The sequence below is a fragment of the Canis aureus genome, chromosome 20 (genome assembly GCF_053574225.1).
Source record: "Canis aureus isolate CA01 chromosome 20, VMU_Caureus_v.1.0, whole genome shotgun sequence".
NCBI lineage: Eukaryota > Metazoa > Chordata > Mammalia > Carnivora > Canidae > Canis > Canis aureus.
This window is the reverse complement of record NC_135630.1, coordinates 42,779,338-42,805,272: the sequence shown is the minus strand read 5'-3', so window position 1 is coordinate 42,805,272 and position 25,935 is coordinate 42,779,338. Positions and strand designations below refer to the sequence as shown.

General features: G+C 36.6%; 1 protein-coding gene across 12 annotated transcripts in view; it reads left to right on the top strand.

The window, feature by feature from the left end:
- The window catches only part of NCKAP5 (NCK associated protein 5), a 964,576-nt gene that overhangs the window by 411,820 nt on the left and 526,821 nt on the right, over window positions 1–25,935 (top strand). For 11 of the 12 annotated variants that reach the window (XM_077861464.1, XM_077861463.1, XM_077861465.1 and 8 more), the window contains one exon: window positions 24,226–24,289. In XM_077861464.1, coding sequence (XP_077717590.1) covers window positions 24,226–24,289 — 64 coding nt within the window. Of the gene's footprint in view, window positions 1–15,810; window positions 16,054–16,545; window positions 16,692–24,225; window positions 24,290–25,935 lie in introns of those variants that run through there. The other variant, XM_077861470.1, reaches the window with a different exon arrangement.

Genomic DNA, 25,935 nt, shown 5'->3' with positions numbered 1-25,935 from the left:
ATTTTCCCAAATGGTAGTAAGACCTCTTTTTTCTGTTAAAGATTAGTTGTTAAAATCTGATTTGAGAAAAGTGGATCTTATTTTTGGTAGAGTATGATTTGAAAAAAATAAAGCCAGGGTTATTTATTTTTAAATAGTAAGATACTGGTAATTTATCTATGTATAATAATTTAAAGGTAATGCATGGAAACCAAAATGAGAGAAGCAGATGGAAACATCCCCTAGGTGAGTGTGAACATTTGTTCTAAAAAATGGAACAAGTGCCAGCAAGGTGTATAATCATTTTCTTTCAATTACACCTGATTTTGACTTAAAAAAAAAAAAAAAAAGTTGGCAAAGCAATGTTTCAGTTTTATTTACTTCACTTTAATTTCCTTCAAAAACATTTTGGATTTTTGGAAAAGGAGCAGGGTACAAAGAAAAATGGTGGTGTTTGAAGGAAATCAGCTAATGAGCTATACAATAATTCTATGGCTTGAGAATTTTTGTGGATAGGAAAAATTGGTAACTAGCAGATACAATTAGATACTCTGATTTCCTATAGTCTGGTTATATAATAGAAAAAGTTAAGAGTATATAGGAAGAAATGAAGTTTCAATAGATTTCTTTAATTTTCTAGAATTCTATCTTATAGTATTTCATAGAGTATATTATTCAAAATATGCATTAAGAATAGAATGGTTTATTTTGTGCTTCTGTAAATTTGTCGATTCACGTACTGCTGTAAATAAATGGGCCATCAGCTGGAGTTTCACCATTCTTTGCAATCTGAGCTACACTGAAAATGCATTAGTTATAATGGGATTTGGCTTGTAACTTTATAGTGTGAGCTATATCATTAATTAATTTTGAGGCAGCTGGTCATTAAAAAATCTTTCTGGTAAACATAATAAGGCAACATATTTAGAAGATGCCAGCACATGATATATTAAATGGATTTTGTTAAATGCATTTGGCTGATTTGATTGTCAGGTATGTAAAAATCATATTTATGGGAATCCAGCATGATTGACTATAAAATGACATTTTAAAACTAGTTTTTACATTATGAATTTTATGTCTAACATAAGGACTTAATAAGGAAATTGGAGGTGGTTATTAGCCTGGAATAGAAGATAAATTACAAGCTAATATATAGACTGATAGAGAGGAAAGGGGACTTAGAGATCATCTTATCCATTCCTCTTGCTTTGTCAGGAGAAAAGTGAGAGAGGCCGTGATTCATCTGGAACCATACAGTTGGGTGGGGGAAGAACTGGAAGTGGAGCTCAATCTCTGACACCTGGAATGTGCTACAGGTCATCAAACATGCCTTCATGGAAACTTGTCTAGGGAAGAAAGAGATAGATGAGAAGTGACCACAGAGCTGATTTATTTGGAAATAATAAATAAATACGTTTTGCTTTTGAGGATGCTCAGTTGGGCTGCCTAGAAGGATTTTGGACTCTTTTCTGGAAGGTGTTTTTTTTTTTTTTAAAAAAGGTTGGACAAGTGTAAGGACTGGATGGTAGGGATACTAACTAGATGGAAGGACAAGATTTCTTTAACTACATTCTCAGAGCTATGATTTCCAGATTGTGCCCTGTGTTCTTTTTTTCCAGCCCATCTAATGCTTTCTGTGAAATTAGGCATAGAATTCAACCTCCTTGAGACCCATGCTCAAATCGTGTTCCCATGTTCCCATGGGATGCTGGGACCTGCAGACATGCTTCTACATTCCTCTCCTCAGCATTGAGAAAGGGTACACTCACAATCACAATCTTGTGATGGAATGCTGCAGATAATTTTGGTCTTAGTTTTTTAATGTCTCTTTTCTCTTCGTTACCCTCAGTATTTTATCTGTGTTTCTTTGTGGGCTTTGTTGTTTGGCTTTGGATTCAGAATAATGGCACTATCATCTGTCTACATTTGGATGAGTTAGGATGGCCAGTTTCTCTCACAGATCCCATTCGTATGCTTGTGTATCCACCCCTTAGATTGATACTGACAGAAGTCTGCTCAAATAAATGTTGTCCTCTCTGTTGACTCATTTGATCACATCCACATGCAAAGAGAGAAAGAGACTAGCACAGGAATAGAAGAGAGATAGGAAAGAGGTGCTGGAAACATGTTAGAATTGATGATGTTGTGATAATTTTGTATCTCATTGTTTACCAAAAAGTGAGGGACTCACAATTCTATGGAACAGAGAGGCCAGGCTTGGCTCTGATAATAAATACTTTCTCTAGGTACAGTGGCTTAGTTAATAAATCCGTTTTCTGTTTATATAATAGAACTAGGTGTATGTTCAAATTTAGTGGGGGAACTATCCTCCATGCAGCTGCTCAAGAAACCAGGCTAATGGAAGCTGTAATGTGTTTAAATTGTGGTTTCCAAGATTTCTCTGGGGTCCCCTTCATCCCAGTATGTCAAGAAAGGAAACTGCTTGGAACCAACTGTAAAAGGTTACTTTGGGTCAAACTCACAGGCAGCACAAATCATTGCACTCAGAGTTCATTGACTAGAATCGTAACTGCAAAGGAGTCAGGGAAATGTAGTTTATTTCTGTGTCTAGAAGAAGAGGAAATGGGTTTGGGTAAATAGTAGTCATACATATACACACATATGTCTGTATAATACACAGTTTAGTATTAGTGTTACATGTATACAAATTAGTGTTATATGTACATAAAGATTACTATAAATATTGGTGTTATATATATATATACCTAAATATATAAAGTGCTATAAAATATGTAAAAAGTATATATAATTATAATATATACATACATACAAAAATACATTAAGTTATATATACATAAAATAGTGTCATAAATATATAAAATATATAAATAAATAGCTTAGAATCTATTTGGGAATGATTAGTATTTTTTTGAAAATTGTATCAATGCAGTTTATGCAATTTACATTTATATCACTGAACTTTTTTGCCTCCTTCTTCCACTCATTCTTTGATGTCATGCTCAAATTCTTTTGCCCTGTGCCTTCTATCCAGAATTCTTATAGAGGTCCAGGCCTGTGCCTTTTTTCTGGTTCCCACTGGCATTTCCCTAGTGCCCAGAGTGGGAACCCTTACTGATGGGCCCAACAGAAAGAGGCTTGATGAGGAACAGACTAAGTTTAGGTCACTTTAAATACCGCCGAGTTAGGGTGCACAGAGAGGTGCCTCATGCTCAATAGCAAGACTTCCTCAGTTCTTGGCTCTTGAGAGCGTGCAGGGACCTGGCTTGCCGCTTGTATGTTTCAACTGATGTTAAGTGTTCCTGACAAACTCTTACATCATATAGTATTTATTTTTAATTAATGGAACTTCAGTGATACTTGGTAGATATTTCAAGCCTTTTGTCTTTTATACAGTGGTGCTCTAGTCTATTGAATGGGACTGAGTTCTTTCAACCAATTCTGTTTCTCTCCAGCAGCCTCAAGCACATAGACTGTTCAGACCCAAAGCCTGGGAAAGGATATAAAAATCACATACATACTGTATTAAAAACAGAGAGAGAGGGATAAAGGGATAAAATAGGTGCTAATACAGTTAAAGTGTCATTTTTCACAGGGAGAATAAAGTAGGTAAACTTCCCATCTCTTGACTAAGCCAACTAAGTTCAAGATAACAGAAATTGAATTCTTTCTCGCAGAGAGTACATGATAAGCTTTCATTGGCAAGGGTGGGGGTGATTTCCTTCCTTGGTATCTGAAAGCCAGAAGCATCATGGGCAGGATCCGATGCCTTCACCCTGTGTCCTACTAACTCAGTTACTTAGCTGTGGTTTGGATAGCAAAACTGACCCAAGAGTCAGATCAGAGAGGTCCAAACTGTTCTGATTTTGAGGTCTCCTACCCCTATGGAATTGGAGTTGTGTTATTTTTCTGGTGTTATTTTCTGGTATTCACTAGACCTGAGCTGTTAGTGGCCCCTGGAGAAGCCTTACTTTATCCTTTTTTAAAAGATTTGTATTTATTCATGAGAGACAGAGAGAGAGAGGCAGACATAGGCAGACTGGGAAGCAGACTGCCTGCAGGGATCTCAATGTGGAACTCAGTCCTAGGACTCTGGATTCAAGCGCTAAGCCAAAAGGCAGATGCTCAATCACTGAGCCACCCAGGCATCCCCAAAGCCTTACTTTAATGTGGACAGGTGGCACCTTTCTAAAGGTTCTTGTCAAAGTACCAGCCTCAGTCCAATAACATTTTTCTTTCTTTGCACTTTTATATCTTCAGTTGTATTTAGCACCTTGCAATGCATTTGTTGACAAGTCTGTCTCACCTGCTTGCTTGTGAGCTTCAGAAAAGCTGTTCTGTGTGTGTTGTGTTCTCCGGGGAGTCTCTGATGGCTGACCCAGAACAGAACTCAATAAATTTGTGGGGAACTAATGCATATTAATTGAATAAATAAGTTATATGTAAATAGATGCTTTCATAATCTTGACTTTTTTCTCAACTTGCAAAAGTTTAGTCTCATTTAGTGTAATGTTATCACTCTTTTATCTGTTTAATTTTATTAAAACACCTGCCTGGCTCTTGATTCTGAATTAGTGAAATCTGGATTAAAGTGATCTTATCTCTACTGAGAAAGAGTCTCTCTCTCTCTTTTTTTTAAAGATTTTATTTATTCATGAGACACAGAGAGAGCGAGCAGCAGAGACAGGCAGAGGGAGAAGCAGGCTCCATGCAGGGAGCCTGAAGTGGGACTCGATCCCTGGTCTCTAGGATCAGGCCCTGGGCTGAAGGTGGTGCTAAACCGCTGAGCCACCAGGGCTGGTGAGAAAGAGTCTCTTGGTTACACTTTTACACACACACATACCTACCAGTGTTTCAGAATATCATGATTTGTCATAATCAAGATTCAACTTTTTAAAATTTTATTTTATTCTTTTTTTTTTTTTTTTTTTACTAAGTGATACACTAATGTTTCTGAAGTAAATTTTCTAGTTTCATCAAATAGGAATATTCCTTGGTATCAAGTTTCCGCTCTTATGTGTGCTTTATATTCAAACCCTATGTTTGTTACTATCAGAACAACTGCATAATTGGAACTTGTATAAGCAGTAGACTTGTCACTGATATGCTTATGTTTGAATTTGCCATTTTAAATGGATTTATTTGAAGAATTTATGTATGTGACTGTGATTTTATAATTAGAGTTGATAGCATATTTTCTTTTTTTTTTTGATAGCATATTTTCTGACATTATCCTGACCTAGACCTCAGATGCCTTTTGACTTATAAATATCTTCGTATTTCCCATTCCTAACGTATAGACTTCAGTGATACAATAAAATAAAATTTCATTTTTATATCCTCTTCAATGAAATATAGTGAATCTGAATTTGCTATTTTCAATTGTATTGTTTGCAGACACCTAAGATGATGATGGTTTTGCTTTTCAGTAGGTAAAATTCCTTGAGTGCTGGTCACTTTACTGTATTATTAACCTACCATTTTCCCAGACCTAAAAACAACTATTGAAGCAAGTATCATTTAATCTCCTCATTCATAGTAATGTTTTTTAAGTTGCCACAAACACTGAATTAGTAAATGTTGAAGCACTGCCCATAGGAGAAATTCACAGGTGCTTGTGAGCCTCTGGTCATAACATTTTTATCAATAAATCAGTATATAACTTCATATGTGTTCTTTATGTGTTTCTGTTTAAAGACCCTTATAAAAGATATATTGTTGATTAATTAACATTGAACTCAAGATCAGCTGCCCTGTAACTTATACTGGAATGAAGCTAATCCATCACATGTATTTTATCTGTAAAACACATCACAGTCTATTTGTGCTTAGGAACAATAAATAGCATTTCATCACTACATTTGGGGTCCATTTCATAAAAGCAACATCACCAACAAAAAAAATAAATGCAAAAAATATGGCAATAAATAGTGGAAAGGACACTTTATAGTTACAAAAGATGCAGTGTGTCACCTTGCTCAACCTCACCTGGGAACGTGCAGGTTGGTGACTCAGATTTTTTGTTAGTCTGTTCATTTCTGCAAATGATGGTGAAAGGCTACAAATATTGATTTTGGGGTTGCAAATAAATTTTATTGAGTAGGCAAATTTGCAGATGTGTAATGTGTAAATAATGAGGAATGAATACATAATTACCCAAGTTTGAAGATAAAGACTCTGGGACTCAGATGTTAAGTAATTTTAGTGCAGTAAGCATCCACTGAGGCCTAATATGCCCTGAGCATGAAAGTGAGTAAGACGTGGTCTCTCTAGATATATGTCTATATTCACATAATTGTTTACTTAGTAATGAATTGCATACTTTACCTAAATGTGTTTGTCTCTTTATTTCTTCCCTTAATATATTCAATTCTTCTAAAAAGCAAAGCCAATCTTTAAAATTTTAGATATTTTAAAAGTAAAATTTGATCTCAATCCTTCTCTTACCTCTCTCTCTCTCTGAAATTAGAATGAATCCATAGAGTTAAGCTCATAGCCAAGAGCTGAGAGTCAAAGGAGAAGATAAGTCAACAAAACTACAAGCTATCTTAGATTTTGTTCCTAACAGCAATATGAGCAGTGTGCTAAAGAATACCCCATGGTCAGTACCAGAATTAACGTTCCTAAAGCTAGTCCATTCTTCATGGAGTATCAGTGCTTTAGAAATCTAGACCTGCCATTTTTCAAAACAGACCTATCAGAGTCCAGAAGACTAATAGCGTCATAGTTTGAACAGAGTAATAGTGAACTAATACTTTTAATTTAAAGACTATGTTCTTTTTTTAGAAGTAAAGTTAGCACCTAGGTGTGTGTTCAAATCATTCCTGTTGCTGATTTGCCTCATCCTGTGTGAATGCCTTGAAATCCTTCCACATTCTTTAATTTGTCTAAGAGTCTTAGCTGTTTGCCTTCATACCTTGCAGAAATTGGAGCTCTAGCCTTGAACCTTATACCTTCAGTTCACTGCTAGCCCTGAAATCCCTTCATAGGACCCTGCCTTTCATGACATTCTGGACTTTTACCCATAGCTTCTCTGAACTGATGCGTAAATTTCCTACTTTGAGTCCTCATGATGAATGTTACATACCTTGGGGAGTGGGTCTGCTCAAAGGTCCTAGTCTTGTGTGGCCCTTCTTGCCACGGACCTTTTTGGAGAATCATTGCCGGAATCATTCTGGGTTTGATTATGTTTCAAAAGCAGAGTAAAATTCATTCATAGCCAACAACTAATTAAGAACCACAGAAATCTGCTCTGTAGGTATGTGACTAGAAGATGTGTAGTGCAGTGGTTTAAAGTATAGGTTGTTCATTTAGAAGGTCTGATTACTAATCTGTAAAAAGGAGAGATTTGTGAGGGTTCAGGAAGATAATATATGTAGGGTCATATAGAACAATAGGTGCACATAAGAATGGCTCAATAAGTATTAGCTAATTGTATTGTGTGTTTTTTTAAGCTTTTTCCCACTTCTAGCAGATTATCAACATACTCTTTGAAATAACTGATCAGATTGCACTTCATATATAAAATTGTTGATACTTAAATATAGTTCTTTGTATATATTGTATATGTAAAATTATAAAATAGGAAACATCCACATTCAACAGATTGTTTATAAAATTGGATTTGTAAAAATATTTACTCTATTTTGATTTTTATTGCAATATAATGTGCTATATCAGCAAAATAATACTAATACAAGGATGTTGACCGAAATATGAAAATAACTTCACATACGCAGTTGAACATTTTGTTTATACTTGCAAGAAATAGACATTGGTAAGATCATGGACCCAAAGCAGTTATTTCAAGTCATAGCTTTTGGAGGGTAGGTGCTATTGTGTATGTGTGTGCTTTTCAAAATCCTGTGTCTTCCACATTGACTTATATGGAATAGATCAGTGAATATAATGTTGAATGAAGAATTGCAAGGAGTTGTATTCCCAGCCTTTCCACTGTTTCTTTCTAAAGTTTCTTCTTGAACATTTTCCTCTCCCAACCATATACTGACAGTGCTGATTTTTACAGCATTGCAGGTTCTCCCAGTGAGCAACAGTGATCCGTTCTTGGATTCACATAACAGAAAAGCTGGTTGATTGAATAGATTATGTCTGCCTCCTTCTGCAAGTGCTTATCTTGTTCACTGTTTGCTTTGTAATTGTTATTACTTTGAAAAAGCATTTCTTTCTCATCTGTACAGTCCGATTATATAGGAGGTTTTTTCCTATTGAAGTATATTCTTATCAGGATGTTTTTCTTTTATTTTATAAATAATAGCATTATTAGACATAGGATGAAGCTCTCTTGTAGTCAGTGCCAAAGGAAACAATACAATAGGCATGTGCAGTGGGGGGTTAGCTAGATAGAGCAGCTATCTTGTTTTCCTTGCTTGCCTTTTAATCAATGCACACATTCTCTTAAAACTTTCTTATCCATCTTTTGTGAGCACTGTTTCTGAATTTCCTTCCTTTCTCCCTTTTCTTTTTTGTGACAGTGTTTCTGTTTCTTTAATTTATCAAGGTGTCACATACAGCAGTCTTATTGTATTGTACTAAAGACATTCGCCTTTCGCAAGAGAGTCTCTTGCTTGGTTTACTCTTCTTTTGAGCTAACTAGGGCATTGCTAGTTATTTTGCCTTTGATCCTCCAAATGTGTTTCAGCTCTGGACTTTGTCTATCAGTATTTTTTTTTTAATGGATGGAGCCCTTCTCCAAAGCAGATATATTGTCCTGCTTTAATGGAATTCCCATCTATGACAATCTGTTTTTATTGTGACTTTCAACTATTGTAACTTTCTTGTATATGGGTGCCTACAGAATCCTTTTTTCTTTGTTTTGCTTTCTCTTTTGTCTTTTAGACATGAGAACTTAGCCAGAGAGTGGAGTGGAAAAAGAAAAAGAGAAAAAAAGCTTTTGTGATCAAGAATGTTTTTAGCTACAAATCTCAGCTTTATCATTACCCACTAAAAAAGTACATCTTTTCTTTATTTAGTTAGTTATATGAGAGATGGTTTTGCCAAAAAAACACACAAACCTTTAGGGAATGTCTTCTGGGTTTGGAAAAAAATGGCTAGAATGAAAGTGAAGGGAGCAATTTATACATCCTATTTGTTTTCATGTAAAATTTATTAATCTCTATTACATTTCTTTTAGAGAAGCAAATTTAGAAATCATTAAAGTGATGAGTGCTAGAAATAACTTTGGGTTTTATTTGCCTCCAATAACAGTCAAAAGCAGCTACAGTTGCCTTCAGTATTTACTTTCTGAAGATCTTGCTATGCTTATTTCAGATTTTTTGGTTGGATAGGATAGCCATTTTAATCACTAGTGTTTCGGATAAAACAGCTGGTGAGTTATTTATATAGTAAGTAACTGCCAAATAAAGCATTTTGATATAATGAATAACCTGGTCTCTGTTTTAATATCTCTGTTTAGTTTATCCATGATACTGACTCAGTCTTACCAACCTGCTTTACATATGAGCTTAGTAAAATGAGACTGTTATTGTGTCTTTCTCAGTAACTTTGACGCTTTGTGTGAATAGATCAGATTAAGACCCAGTTAAAATAGTCACATGGAGTGAATGAGTTTGTTGACTGGGTATTTAACATGTTTTCATTGTATCCAGATATAGTCATGTTTCCCATTGTTTTTCTTTTGAACACAATCAGTCCTGGAAATAGCACTAGCTTGGCTTCTGTTCTATCTAGGTTTTGCTCTTCAACTGACTTATTTTTCTCAATGACATGTTCAACCTCTTTGAGTCTCCATTTTTCCCATCTTTAAAATGAGGTTAATGTAATAAAATATCTCTTTGGGCCCCCACTTTAGTAGTCTCATTTCTAGAATGGATTAGAGGGAGACTCAAACTGTGTTCCTCTTGAGTATAAGAGGTCCCAGCATCTGCCTATTACAACACCTGGAGTGGTCAGTGAGGGTGTCCCCTGAAAGCAACTTGTGTGAAACATTAATTGGTAAGAATTTTACCATAAAAATATGCACATTAGCAAAAGAAAGCCAATCCAAACTCATGAAACAGAGAAACTTGTCAAAGTTACATAATCCTTCACCCCTTAGAAACAGAGGTAACAGTTATTATCTCACTAAAATTGTGTTCCAGAGATGAGAAAACTAGTGTTCAACTCTGTTTTCAGAAAGATAGCTGAGGAAAATGGAGGAGGAATATCTTCATGGACAATGTAAAGTGAATTTTGTAGAAGAAAAAGTGTCTGGAGACTGGGTCAGCAATTTTTAAGCCCAAAATCGTCCGCAAATTAAATGGGATTACTGAGTTGATGAGGGAGCATCGAAGAGAAGAAGTTTGCATAAAGCCCAAAGGGTAGCCAGTATGATGTGAGAACTTTGTTGAAAGGATTTGTGAACCAGAAAAGCATTTGGTTTGATTATTATTAGGGATGTTTCCTTTGGCAGTCTTTTCTCTGCTTGTATTCTTTTCAGGTGAGTATCTGGCTCACTAATACTTGTCTCCTGCCATTTATAGGTATAAATAACTGTAAGGATTAACACTTTTATGGTGCTTATGTGCCAGCCACTGTTTTACATGTTTCATAAGTCATTTAATTCCTGCAACAACCCTAGAAACAGCTAGGACATTGAGACACAGAGAGTGTACGAGTCAAGACAGGCAGTTATGCCTTAGTAACAAGCAACCTTTGAATCCTAGTGAGTTATAATAATAATTTCATATTTCTTACTCTGCTAAACGTCTGAGCTGGACCTGTGGCTCTGCCCCAAGGCAACCTCATCCCAGAACCCAGGCCATTGCTGATCATGAGAGAAGAGAACATGGCACACCTTGTCCTGGCTCTTGCTCAGTACCTGCCCAGAAGTTACTGTTTTCTCACTCACATTTCATTGGCCAAAGCGAGTCCTAGGCTAAGCTTGATATCAGTGGAGTAGGGGAGTCAGGTGTTGCTACAGAAAAGGGGCAGGTGCATGCTTGTAGATAATAATGTGCTGTAATGGAAAGGCCAGGTAACTGCAGCTAGGTCAGTGAGTGGGTAAGTGGAAGATCAGGGATTCAGAACCTATATAGCCTGGGTCTGGAGTCTGTTCTATTAGCCACAACTCTATTCTGTCTCTTTAGTTCCCTATCTGCTGAGGGGAATTAAAATAAATTTTGAGGGATCCCTGGGTGGCGCAGCGGTTTAGCGCCTGCCTTTGGCCCAGGGCGTGATCCTGGAGACCCGGGATCGAATCCCACGTCCGGCTCCCGGTACATGGAGCCTGCTTCTAAACAAACAAAAAAAACCCCACAAAGATTATCTTAAAAAAATAAATTTTGAGAGCTTCTTATGAAATTTGTAAGATATTTTTAGTGACCGTATTTCTAAACACCGCATATAATGTAAAAAGTCTAAGTCCACATAGAATCACATGGACAGCATAGGATTAAGGTTAAGAATGGGGAGTTTGGAACCAAGAGTGCCTGTGTCCAAATCCTGACATAATTACTAGCTTTGAGATCTTGGGGAAGATACCCAATCTCTCTGTGCCTTATTTTCTTCATTTGTAGAACAGGGATAATAATAGTGCCTACCCTGTGGTGAGGGTGAAGATTAAGTGAGTTAATAATGAACTATAAAGTGCTTGGAGTATAATCACTATGCAAGTATTATTGTCCTCATTACTCTTCTTCCTCTCTATCTTAAAAGTAATCAAAATGGTTCAAAGAATACTACTCCCCACGTTAAACCCCATCTGCCTTCAGGGGCAGTGGGTGTCTGCCCTCCTTCAGAAAGTGGCTTATTCTTGTCTCTTTGAACCACTTAACCACTTGCTTTCCCCTCCCTTGTTTTAATTATTTTTCTCTTACTGTGTCATTAAAACAGATGATAATTATAAGTGCTTCCTTAGGCTTATTTACATATAAACAGAAAGTTTAAGATAACCTATTTGACAGAATTTTCTGCCCAGTACTTGTGCTATTATTATTCTTCGAAAATATCATTGCTGTTGGTATAATGATTGCTTTCCTGTTTTCTAAAACACTTTTATCTCTGTTGAGAATATCCTAGATGATCTTGAATCTAAGGATATTCTTCTTCTCCATTAGAGTCTTACATGGTGCAGTGTATCTGAAATTATTTCACAGATTGGTTCCCTTTCATTTCTTATCTCTTAGACATTAGACTTTGTTTTCTTATTCTCTGTCTTCCTTTTCCCTCTAAAGGTTCCCATATTTCACTTTTTTTGTTGATTTTTGCTACTGATCAGCTCAGATACTGATTGAATACTGTACGTATTTCGCCACAATTAGATTGTCTATTTACAAAGAATATGGGGAGATATGAGTTAGTTACTCTCTTATTCTCTAGATTTTCTAAAATGACATCCCTTAAAAGTGCCTGGGTCTTTTAAAATCATATTGTTGGTAATTTGAACAGTTTTGCTGGTAATGGTGTGAAGCATAGGAAATAGAACAGGAAGGTGTTTCCTGATTTGTTTGTGTCTCCAGAGCATACTCTCTGGTTCTGATATTATACGAGTTGTGGGAACGTGTACATGATAGATAGTTGATAACATTTCTGTGAATGTGCTCAATATAAACTGAGTCATGATGACAATGGAGACAGGAAGACAATCAAAAAGCAATATATAGACTAAAGGCTAGTTGTATATTCTAGAAGATAGAAATGAGAAGTAAACTCAATGTAAATTTTTAAGCCACAGTGATAGTGGACATATCGAGACAGTCTGAAGAAAGAGATATAGGCTTAATTCCAGATAGGTATTTTAACAGAAAACCTCAAATGGATTTAGTCCAGTTGGAATGAATGTAAAAAATTACTAAATTAAAAATATAAGATATCTGGTTGTTTATTTTTGCTATAGATTCAAGTAACAATTAATTAGGATTATACAGGACGCATTTTCCAAAGAAAAGACAACACATGTGAAGTGCACATGACTAACCTATGTGGTATACACTAATAATTGTTTACTTCCCTGAGATCAGTTGCCAGTCTATAATAGGGAGGAGCATGCCTAAGATAGTGCTATATGACCCTAACCCCAGACCCAAAGCTCACCAAGCCAGAGTGTGTGCCTCATTCAAACTATGCCAATCAGGACCTTATTCCAGGGAGTTTAAATTGTGAAAGTAATGGGAAATGGAAACCAGGAGTCCTCAGAGCTAGGCCAGGGCATCATGGGAACATCTAATGAGAGGGTCTATGAATTCTCATTGCAGAGACCCCTGGAGGTACCTTGGTTATTGCCCTTCATAGGGTTTGGTGGTTCAGTTCCTCCTAAAGTATCATGGTCTCAATAAAATGCCTTATCTTTCTTATTCTGGCTGGAGTTTGTTTTTGTTACTTGCAGGAGAAATCAAATACATACAGTCTATGTGAAAAGATTAGAAAAGAAGAATCCAATCAGGTTATAAAGCTCAATAGTGAAAAGAATTCTGAAGGAAAGTAGGTGAGGCTGGTTCTGATAGATTATGGGCTCATAAAAATGATTTGGCAAATGATCAAAGCATCAGAAAATACTGAATGCTTTGGGGGAAGGTTATTAAGTTGAATGATTTCTAAATATCAGACAATTTATATTTCTTTTAAGGCTTGATAATGGTTCAGTTTGGTAGAGACCTGAGCTAATGAGGGCCTGGTTATGGTTCTGTCTCTAGACAGACCAGTTCCAGGACCAAATGTTACCTAATTCCTAGTCACCTGCAAGTAACTAGAGTATATCCATGTAATGGAGGTGGCAGCCAGAGAGTGAGTTAGTGTATTTGCAAATTATCCCCAGTCTAGAAAACCTTCCAAGTCATTATTCTTATAATAGAGCACCAAGATAGCACCTTATCTTATACTGGACATCAGAGTGAGTAAAAAGAGTATGAAGATGAAAGTACTAAAAATGCTTTTCTGGCTAAGAGAATGTATACCTGTGGAAGTTTAGATATGAGGTGTACCATTTGAATCTTTCATATAGTTGTCATAAACTCTCTTGAGAAATGACATGTAGAAGAAGTGTCAAATATAAAAAAAAACAGCTTTGCAGTCAATAGTTTATAGCTCTATAGTCATAAATTCCTGTTTGGCTTCTGACTTTTTATGGCTCTTAACTTGTGTGAAATGTGACTACCACTTCCTCTATAAAGACTTCCATTATTTTCTAATCAGAAGTAAACAGTCCTTCTGCTGAAAATATATTACACTTTGCTTGAAGCACCATTATATTTTACCAGATTATTTGTATATTTGTGTATTTGTAGAGATGTACTGTGTTCAAACATATATAGTTGATAGCTTTTATTTTTTGCTAAGGCTGCCTCAGCAAAATACCACACAGTGGATGGGTTAAACAACAGAAATTTACCATCTCACAGTTCTAAAGCCTAGAAGTCTATGATCAAGGTGTTGACAGGGTTGCTTCCTTCTCAGGGCTGTGAGGGAGAATCTGTTCCAGGCCTCTCTCCTAGCTTCTGGTAGCTTGCTGGCAATCTTTGGCATCCCTTGGCTTGTAGACACATCATCCTAATCTGTGCATCCATCACTTATAGTGTTCTTCCTGTGTGTCTCTCTTCAAATCTGTCCCTTTAAGGACTCCAGTCATACTGGATTAGGACCCACTCTAATGACCTACGATAACTTGACCACTTCCAAATAAGGTCACATTCTGCATACTGGGAGTTAGGACTTCTATATAGAAGTTTTGGGGGACAGTTCAACCTATAGCACTGGATGTAGACACAGAATGCTCTTTGACTACAGCAATTCAGCCTCCTCATCATTGTTTCTTCCGTAGAGCCTGACAGAGTGCCTCCAACATAGCAGATGGCATAATATTTGGGTAATGAATTGATGACATTGTCAGTCTATCTTAAAAGCCATGCTTTTGTTGAGCAGAATTTGTCTTGTCTGTGTAACTCATTCCATAAATGAGGGAAGGAAGTTTTAAGTGTAAACTTGACTGTATCGTAGTCCACCAGTGCTTCCTGCATTATCCCTTTCAACATCTTCTCTTAGGAACCTACAAGCCTTATTCTTCTGAGTCTTGATAGATGGCTTAAATCTAGTCACAGATACTGTCTTGGGACCTTAATGAAAAACAGAGACAGAATATAATTTCAGGGCCATTGATAATTGAAAGCCATGGAAATGAAATTAATTGTCACATAAGGGCTATTGTACACACTGACAGGTATGGAAGGCTCCCTAAGAGATGGTTAGCATATGTTTTGTTTTCCCTAAGAATTCCCTTTCTATAGTAAACTACATATAGCCCATCATTTTTGAGTGCTACCAAAATTGATGGAAGAAAATCAAACTTTATTGATACAATTCTGTTATTTTACCAAGTTTTTCTTATTTGCCAGACATAATACTGACCTTTAAGAGTGGAGTTTTAATATTAAGGTAAGAAAAATGGGGGCAGTGCATAAAAATATGGGGAATTCCAAGTTTCTTAAAAAACATGGAAATATAAGGAATCCTCATTCTAAGATCTAGGTTTTTTCAGAAGTGAAAATTAGGTTTAGGAAATTGAGTGGCTTTTCAATGATGCATAAAAACTATATCTCAAGGACTTCTGTTTTCAAGCCCATGAACTGACTTTTTGATCAAAAAATAAGTTACTGCAAAAGTTAAGACTAGATATTCATATTTAAACTTGGGGGGTGGGTTTTGCTCTAATATGTATTTCAGAAACACGTTATGTAGGGGAACTTTGGGATAGAGAAGAGAAGAAGATAATGAGGTTGCTTTTACTTAGTATTGCATGAAATAAGTCAGTAGAATCTGTGTGCATCAACAATGTTGTGATGAAAGCATATATTATTCTAGTGAGACCTGAGAGTTCCAAGTAAAAATAAAAAGGAGAAAACCCAGAAAGACAAGTTTATTTGTTCATTGGTATATTCATTTACTAACAATATTAGTTGGTACATCTAACATCTACCAAGTGCTTCGTGTGTGACTCCAATAGTAGGGATTGAAGAGAGTGGTTTTACTGGTACATTTGTTAAGCTCTGGACATGGGACTAACCTCTGATACTTAATATGGGTGGAGGCAGCCTGTGATCTTGCCTTAAGTCGTGAGGCCATCTTTGCTCTGATTCATTGAGGGTATGTGTGTGTGCCATGGACTAGGAAGACCATAAAGTCCCAGTCCTCTGGGTATTAGAGCTGATTAGGGGAGAGAAACAGATAGCAGGCAATTGTTACAGGCAGCAGGAGGGACTCTATGGATGAATTTCTGAATCAGGAAATTAAAATATCGATGCAATTTGAGACATCATTTTTGCCAGTAGAAGAGCATTCAGGGTAGAAAAAATTCGGGAACACTTATGTGAGCGACATTTAAGGTCCTAGAAGTTTAGAAAAAAAATTGCAGAAGGTCCAGAAAGCTCTATAAGGAGAACCATGGGGTGGGGGTGGGTAAGACAGACCTTCAGAAAAGCAGATAGCTAAAGTTAGGGTTTGTTTTTACTAATGATCTCTGTATTTCAATACACCAACTTATTTAAAATGTCTTTTTTGTTTATTATGTGTTGGAGGAGGGAGAGGGAATTCCTTAATCATCCCGCACAACATTATTAAACTCCTACTCTCTTCCAGAGTCAGTGGGGTGTGCCTGTTGGCCATGTTGAGTCTTGCTCCCTTTTAGTTATTCCTGAACAAAATCACATGAAGATCACCAATGTAAAATGTACTCTTAACTTACTGACTCGTATGCATTGTGGATGGAAAGAAGTTTCCTTAAAGTAAGTAATAGGGGGTAAATTTTTGTGTTTTAGAGTTTTGGAGCCAACATAGACATTATGTATTAGAAAGGATGCATGAAGAAGTTTGTTTCGTCTGGGCTCTATGTCTAAAAGTTTCTCAAATTTTTTCTCACCCTGAGTATCTGAGTGGATGAGTAATTAAATGATCTGCTTTGGAAAGGCTAATTGATTTAGCTGTTATGAAGGGACTGCTGCCACTGCTTTCTCCATCTGCCCACTCCACAAGCGCACCTGGCACTCGGCATTGTCATGCTTCTGTGGCGGGTGACTCCCCAGGATGCCTCTGTATGCAGAGAATGGTCCTAGGCCTCCTGGGGTAGATGACCTGCTTTCCTTATAGACACACTAGGTCGCCACCATGCTCTTATTCTTAGGGCCCACTCAGAAATGGGGAAGGCTGTGATTAATTGAAACCTTTCCCCAAGATTTTAAGTGTGACTCTCTGCCCCAAGGTACAAATGACAGTAGTCATCTATCTAATTCCTTGTAGCCATTTGGTGATATCCTTGTAGGGAAAAATGCTCAGGGTGTGTGGAGGGGTATTAATTGAAACAAAATCTATGCCTGAGCACAGGTTTATATTGGGAGTTTGTTTAGTATTTTTGTTCTACTATGCCAGAAATGGAGGTACTTGAAATTCAGTGTATCCCAGAAAAATTCTACCAGTGGTTTTCACATTGATTGGCATTAAAATGCTTAGAAATTTCATTCTCAATAATTTCATTCATTACTTGTGGCTACTTTCTTAGCAGTAGAGGTGATGGTAACAGGTGCTGGTAGATCAGAAGTACAAGTTCTAACAATTGAGATTTTAACTAAATATGTATTGACTGCTATTTTGCACATTTGGGAAGCATGCATGATGATATTTAAATTTAAGAGCAATGGCTTGTTGGGCATGTTTTTCAGCCCATTTGAGCCTTATTCCCCTCGGAAGGTACATCAACAGTGTTCCATCTCTGGACCACAGGACTCCAAGGGCCCTATGATATTTTCAGGGAATCTATAAGTCAAAACTAATTTTATAGGAAGACTATGTTATGTTTTTCACTCTCCTTGGTCATGGGCATATACTGGTTTGCCAGAAGCTACTCAACATGTGACATTGCAAAATTCTGAATGTAGAAGGAGAAAGGAAAACCCACATAATTTTTGTTAGCCAGATATTAAAGACATTTGCCAAAGTATAAAACAGTGCCACTCTTCTTCTTAATTTTTGTTCTGGAATCTATAGTTATCTTCATAATTATATGTTGCTTACACTAACCTGTGATGGAGTTACTATTATTTCAAATATATTAATATGTATTTTTGAAGTCTTGGTTTAATTTGGAATATGGTAAATGTTGATAGAGAGAACCCACAGAAACAAAAGCTCTTTGGAGCCCTCAGTGATTGTTTTCAAAAGTGTAAAGAGGTTCCAAATCCAAAAATTTTGAGAATCATTGCTGTGTATCACAGAGATGATAATGAACATGTCATGGCATTGTTTGAGGTTGAAATATTTCATGTAAAGTATTTAGGGTAGTGCTTGACATACTAATTACTAAACGTTATTTATACTATTATCTTTTAAAAATAGAGATATGATGATACAATGTATTGAAACAGAAGAGGCAAAATAAGTCAGTCACATTGTCTCTGAAAGAGGTGACCTGGATAAAACTATGACCCAAATGTGCAGTAAAGTATAATACTATTGCATTAAAAAGACTTGAAGAATTTAGGGAGTAGCAGTCAAACATATGAGAGAGTCTTCATAGTTAAAATATTTATGAGGAAAACCCTGTTTTCCCTATGTGACTTGTTGCTGAAAAATATGAACTTAAAAAACGATTTTATCTTAGAAATAGAATGTACCTTCCCATTTAAAGGAGTTCAATTTCAATCTTCTGATAATATTATCACCTAACTTCAATGTTAAAATCCAGCTTTGAATGCAGTACTCTTCTGTTGTGCTTATTCCACCTTAGGACACTGATTTGCTTAGGTGTGCTCTCTATTAGACCCTGAGCTCTCTAAAAGTAGGAGAGTCTATCCATATTTCCTGGGGTCTAGAACAGTGCCAGGCAGAGAGTGAATTCACACTGCTGAATGAGTCAGAATTTTCATCATCATTGGATTACATGGTCATTTGGCAAAAATATTCTGAATAAATTGGAAGAGATTGATGCATATATTATATCATATGTAACTATGTATTTAAGAATTTGAAATTCTTTGGAATATAATAACTTAACCTAAGAACCAAAACTAACATGAAGTTAGGGTATTTTGGGGGTACTATAGGATTCATCAATACCGCAGTATCTTTGGGTTTATAAGATGCCCAAGATTTTTTAAAAATACATGTATGAGCAGGCCTTTCCTTTATTTTTGTAGCTATTTTTGTTATATTTGTTTTATTTCTGGTTATTCTTTATTTTTCTAGGAAAGTCAAGTAGAGATGGCACAAATGACTTGGCAGTTTCATCAAAACACAGAGTACCTACTATACTGGCGGCTTCCTTGGTGTGCCTAAAGCACTATTTGTATAGAGTGGTTTGGGGCAAGGAGACTCACAATGAGTAGACATAATTCTTCACACTTACACTGTGTGCTGGTGCTGTTCTTCCTCCAGGGCATCGTGGGGGTGGGGGTCCCATCTGCCTGGTGGAGAGCAGAGCTGCTCACTGGTTTCATTCTCACCCATTCAGGTATGTGCTGGGCTGCCTTGGAGTTGCAATAGAACATTGATTTGTCTCCAGACAGCCCTGTCTTTGACACTCATGCAACAGATGGCTCTGCAGTGCCCTTAAGTTTGTGGTCTCCACACATCACAGACTGAATATATTCATCCTCTTCAAGCTGCTGATTGTTTTTCTGACCATGCAAACCTTGCAGGTCTTTCTGGACTTTATAAATGCCAACATCCTGTTGTCTTCATTGAGGACGATCTTCCCATGGGCTTAAACTGCATTTGTGTCAGTGGTATTGTGAGGATCCACAGTTCACATAAATATTTTTGTTGTTGCTGTTTATTATCTTTAGTTGAAATTATCTGGGACTATGCTGACAGACTTCAGAAACCTAGGACTCATTCACCTTTTGGGTAAAAAAATTGAATAGGAAAAGTAGTTCTGTTTCATCCCTCTTGGAGGGAAGAATTCTTTTTGCATTTAACTGAAAGAGAAGTGTTTGTGGTCTCTTTTGTTTCATTGTGTGTGTATTCTTTATATCCTTCCTTTATCCCTATTCTGTAAATAAGGATCCACAGCTCTCAATAAGATATCCCTGGGCATTTGTTTTGCAATCATAAAGTCAATGCCCGCTTCATAATGAGCTACTGGCTTTGCTACAAACACAAAACAAAACAGTAATGCATTGCAAAAGCACAGTTGTCTGTTTCCAGCAGATGAGCTAAGGTCCTCAAATAGGAGCAAGAGTGTGTGTGTATGTGACTGTGTTTAATTTGCCTTGGGTAGCATGCAAGTCAAGGATTCTTTCTTTATTTTTTGAACAAAGCTGTTTTTAAGAACCCTGAATTTGCATGAAAAAGATGCTGGTCCCATTTGGTTTCACACATATATTGGGACCTTGGGGGTTTGAAGATATGGTTTGCCAAGGAACTGCTGAACCCAAGGACAAATGAGATGACCATTAAAAAGGCAGACCCATTTATTTTTAATACTTTGACTAAGTTGATGATTTGATGAATGAGATATTCCCATTTCTAGAAATGGGAATATTTAGAAATGCTGAGAATTTCATCATAGATGCTTTTCCCATCCAACAACTCTTTCACTTCCTTAATTTTGTAAAGAATGATAACTCATTCATTTAAAAATAAAATATAATTCCTACTAAAAGCAAAAATCCTGCAAACTCATGGAATACCAATGATATGAAAGATTTGGGAGCTAGAAAGTACCAAACCTCAAGAAAGTATTCTTTTTTGTTCTTTTGGCCTTGAAATTCTCTTTCAAAGGAAACAGGATTCAGAAATTTACAATATAAAATAGGTCAAAATTGGGATGCTTTGCTTAGTGGGACTTAGATGGTACTGGTCTGGTCCTGCCTATGCTATGGAAAACCCCTGGCTGTTACTTATACGCCTTAGAGATATCTGCTCCATGACATTACGTGTATTGCATTTCCTGAATAAATAAATGACTTAAACCAATTACAGAGCATGGTTTTAGAGACAGCTGTATTTGCCCTTTTCTCAAATTCTGCTCATTCAGTACCTAACTACTTTGAAACAGGGTAGCTCCCAAGTAACTAGACTTAAGCAATTTTACAACTTACAATAAGGAGGTCTAGGTTGCAGGGCTCCAGTTGGGGATTGTCTTTATCATGACCCAGACTGCACTGAGATTCCCCATGTTTGTGTCACACATTTCCACATGGCTGTTTGAAGTTGGGCACATCTCTGATTACATGGTGGTAGGTCAGACTTAAGCCGATGTTTCCCGTTGCCACATATTTTGCTCTGTTGCACCAAATCAAATGGCTAACATGCTGCCACTTTGAAGATGAGCCTTTCACATTGGTCCACTCACTATTTGTTAAATGCCTAAAAATATAATGTGTGGGCAGAGTATAAAATTCATGAATTCCTAATATTTTCCTTCTTTTTTTTAATATTTTCCTTCTTAAAAACTATGTAATGGCTAAAACTATTAAATTTTTCTTTCAAATTGAATTTTATAAGATTTCACCGGAACCTAACACTCCTAAGAGTGTTATAAAGGCTGATTATTTTAAGGAAAAAATAGTGATGTTCCTAACCTTCAAGCCGTATGAGGACTCTTTCATCATTTAGTAGGATGATTGTGCTAAGATAGACTTTGCTCTGTTTCTAGGAATGTCTTCTTTATGCTAAACGGCTCTTGTAAAAAATAGTTATGCTGTTAGCATGTATATTCATTCAGTCTTGTGCTGAAGATTCAGCAATCAGGAATAATGATTCCAGGAAATTTTCCAGACCATCCTTCCATTTTAGTTCTGTATCTTATAGTTTAAGTTCTTCATGTGTAGTCCTAGGATGCTGAGTGTTCCTGAGACCCTTTCAAGAGACCTGAATCTGCAGAGAGAGAGAGAGAGAAAGAGTGTGTTGTGTGTAGTCTCCTTTAATTGTTCAAATCATTTGTTTTAGTTTTCTTTGTAGTAGTCTGACAAATCTTTTTTTTTACATTTCATATTTATATTTTGACACAATTATAAATGAATTTTTTTAAACTTTCCAATTGTTTGCTGCTAGTATGTAAAAACACAATTGTTTTTTGTGTATTGGCTTATATCTGTGACTGCTGAATTCAGATATTAGCTGTATAGTTGTTTTGTAAGTTCCTTATTATTTTCTATTTAGAAAATTGCCATCTGTGAACAGAGACAGTTTTACCTTCTCTTTTTTGATATTCACGTCTTTTATTTTTCTTGCCTTATCGAGCTACATGGGAGTTTTGCCTGTCTTTGCACTTTATATAAATGGAATCATAAACTATATATTCTTCTGTGTTTGCTTCTTTCATATGCTTGCCATGGCCCATATGTTGTTGTGCTTAGACTCCTTCTCAGTCCTTTCTGGTATCTCAGTGTATAATGATGTAGAAGTTTATCCATTCTGTTGCTAATGGGGTGCACATTTTTAGTTTAAAGTGATAACAATCACTGCATCTATGAACATTCTAGTACATGTCTTTTACTGAGCATATATATGCATTTCTGTTGGGTATATACCACCCCAGGGTGGAACTGCTCCATCATAAAGTATATAGGGTAAGTTCTCTGGTTTCTTTTGTCTACATATTTACCATGTTTTTATTTTTCATCTTAAACCAGAAGTTGGTCATATTTTTCTCTTTCAATTCTTTGCTTCTTTCATCTGCTCATTAGGGCTTGAGTCAGAGAACACAGAGATTTCTGCCTTGCTCACCTCACAAATAGGTGCATGATTTCATCTCTTCCTGGCTTCTTTCTCTTGAGTTTGTTGCTTTCTCCCACAGGCTCTATGCATGGGTGCTGCCCCAAGCTCCCGAAATTTGTTCCCCTCGGGGATCTCCTGGTTCTAGTTTTATTCCTTCTAGTCTGTCTCTTTAGGCACGAATTCAAAAAGAACTATTCCTACTAAAAAAAAAAAAAATTACTTAACTGTAACTAACCTGAAGCACATGCCTTCTTGGCAGTCAAAGGCATTTCAAAAGCCCAAGCAGTTAGGCCTAGAGAAATCTTCTCACTCAGCTGTGAATCCAGGCTGTCCCTTGCTGTTTGCAAATAGCTGAATTGCTGGTCCTGTCCCATGTAGAGGAAAGGCTGAGGGATGAAGTATAACACAAATGGTTTCACAATTTGATAGCAGTAGAAAGCTTTTGGGGGAACTCCTTGTTAAAACTAAGACTAGAAGATTACTGGAAGGGTTCACTTACCCCTACTTCATCTGTAAACTTTTTTTCCTTAAAGATATTTATTTATTTACTCATTCATTCATTCACGAGAGACAGAAAGAGAGAGAGAAAGAGAGAATGGCAGAGACACAAGCAGAGGGAGAAGCAGGCTCCCCGCAAGGAGCCCGATTGGGACTCGATTCCGGGTCTCAGGATCAGAACCTGAGCCAAAGGCAGACAGACGCTCAACCACTGAGCCATCCAGGCGTCCCAGTAAACTTTTTTCTTAAGAATCATTGACAAACTATCCAAAATGTAGTATTTCATCACTTTACAAAATCTTCTTAACATTTGGATGAATATTAATTTTTTTCTATATGAAATCAGAATTACAATTATAAAAGACATGAAATGGACCCCGTTGTAAAATAAAGAGTGCTAAAATAAACATTTTTAGATTTTAGATATTTTCTCAGCTCTGAAAAATGATAAACAAAATTTTTATTTAGGATTTGTGAAATAAAACATCAAGTTTGATCCTAATGCAGTTAATAGGTACCAGCTGGGAGCTTGGTCTGCTACTTAGCGTGTCTGAGCCTCAGTTTCCAAATCTATAAATGGGGATAATAAAACCTGTTATAAGGTTGCTGTTAGGCTCATATAAGATCAGATAAAATACTCAGCATGGTACCTTGAATGTAGCAAACTCTGTAAGTGATTTTCTATTATTATTTCAAGCATGATACAGATTTGTTTGCCTTTTAAAATTCACGATCAGTACAAAGCAACAAAAGAAATAAAATTAATCATATGCAAGCCAAGTTGATACAGAAAGGACAGTATTTTAGCCACAGAAAATTTGTTTCCAAATTATTTATGTTAATAAACGTAAAGGGAAGCTTTTACTTAGCATTCAGTGTTTATTTGGCTTTTATAAAATCCAAAGCAAAAAAAAAATCTCTTTCATGACACTCAATGAAAACAATGCACGAATGACTTTAAATATTTATAGAAAGTTTAGTGGAGGAAGTGAGCTAAACCAAGGAAGGAGTTCCTCTGGAGACCTCAAAAGAATGTTTCAAAGCCATGCCAGTGTACCTCTACCCTGAGAAGAATAGGCAACTAACCATGTGCTCTTGTTTCTCCAGGGAGAAATTGGCTGTGGCCCGACTGCAGCGAGAAGTTGCCCAAAGAAGAAGTGAGGGGGCCATGGTAAGTGCTGGCTGGTTTCTCCTGATCCTGAACCTCCCTTCCAAAGATCTCTGCCTTGGAGGGAAAATATTTGCTTGCAGCAAACTTAATGATGTGTTGGTAAATAATGTATTTATAATGCCATTTGGACAACTCTGCCATTTGCAGATGGGAGGCTAGGTGGGAAGGGCAGTATTAATTGAGAAATAGAAAGAACTCTTTGGGCTTTGAAGGGGATGTTCAAGCATTCAAAGGGTTATGTGGCTTTATTTCCTGAAGACCCGGGCTTCCAACTGTGAGCACAGTGTCAGTAAATGAGCAATCTTAGGTTTTCAGCTAAGAACCTTTCAACATAGCTCAAGCCTCTCAGTTCTTTGAACTTAGAAACAAACAACCCGAAAGAACACTAAGATGTTTGCTAATGTAATTGTCTTCTATCCTTTTCTTTCTCTGCACTGTTGCAGTGTATTTCTCCCTGTCCTTCCCAGCGTGTGCTGCTCAGAAAACTGATGTTTTCTTGTGTTTTGAATTGTACTAAAAATCAATACGGGTGTTTTGGTCCATAGCAACTTCATTTATAGACTCTCTTTGTGAAAGTATCTGCCCGTGTGCCGCTCTGACATCAGAGATGACTGTCTGGGGCCCCAGGGAGTGTGTGTACATGTGTGGATTAACTGCTTCTGCTACCTCTAAGCAAAAAATAGAATGCCAGATTTTTTTTTCCTCACGTATGACAAAACAATGGCACATGTTCAGTTTTTCAGTACAAGAATTATCTTTTTTTAAAAAAGAGAAGTGACACATTTTCAGACCTTGCAGGCTGCTTCTGTTTGATTTCATGAGAGTTAATTGACAATCCATCTACTGAAAAGAATAAGAAATTGGTAAAATATGCTGGCCTCGCACTTCTCTCAGGGAAGGTAAAGGTCTGGAGCAAGAGGCTGAATATTTAGTGTGTTCCAGAATGGTGCAGTGGCCTTTGAGCATGCTAAAATACTTAGGTGATCACACTGCAATTCTGGTGATCTTAATGCAAAGAGAATCTTAAGTGTTCAAACAATAGGAAACAACTGTTCACAAGCATCTTTGAGCAATGAAATGGAAATACATTGGAGAAAATGAACCTTTAGTCAAATAGTGAACTGAAAATGCCCAATCTGGATTTTGATGGCGTTGGGATATGGGTATGGGCTAGGCCATTCTGCAGTGCTTTAGTCTTTTGTTTGGGGCTAGCTCCTGTTGTACACGTTGTCAGCTGTGTCCTAAATGAATGTGAAGAAATGACAACTTTTATAGATCTCATTTTTTTTCATCTTCAAAATGAGGAGGTTGGAATTTTATGATTCCATTAATTTAGTGGATCACACCACTGAATATTTGTTCATGTAAAGTTTTTATGAGGGGAAGTTTTTCCTAGTAATATCTAAATGCTATTTAGGCTCATAAGAACAGGTCTCTAAAGAATGTATCTTTCTGACTGCCAATGAATGTATTTCAGCTGAAATAATCCCAGGCATATAACTCACTAGTCTTTCATAAGATAAAAACCCCTTTTGAAATAATGTAGCACAATTGTTCAACATCAGAAATATCCCGAAAATACAAGGATGCAAAAAGATTCCTTTTATTACTTTGGAAATGTTTTTATTATTCTTATTTTGATTATG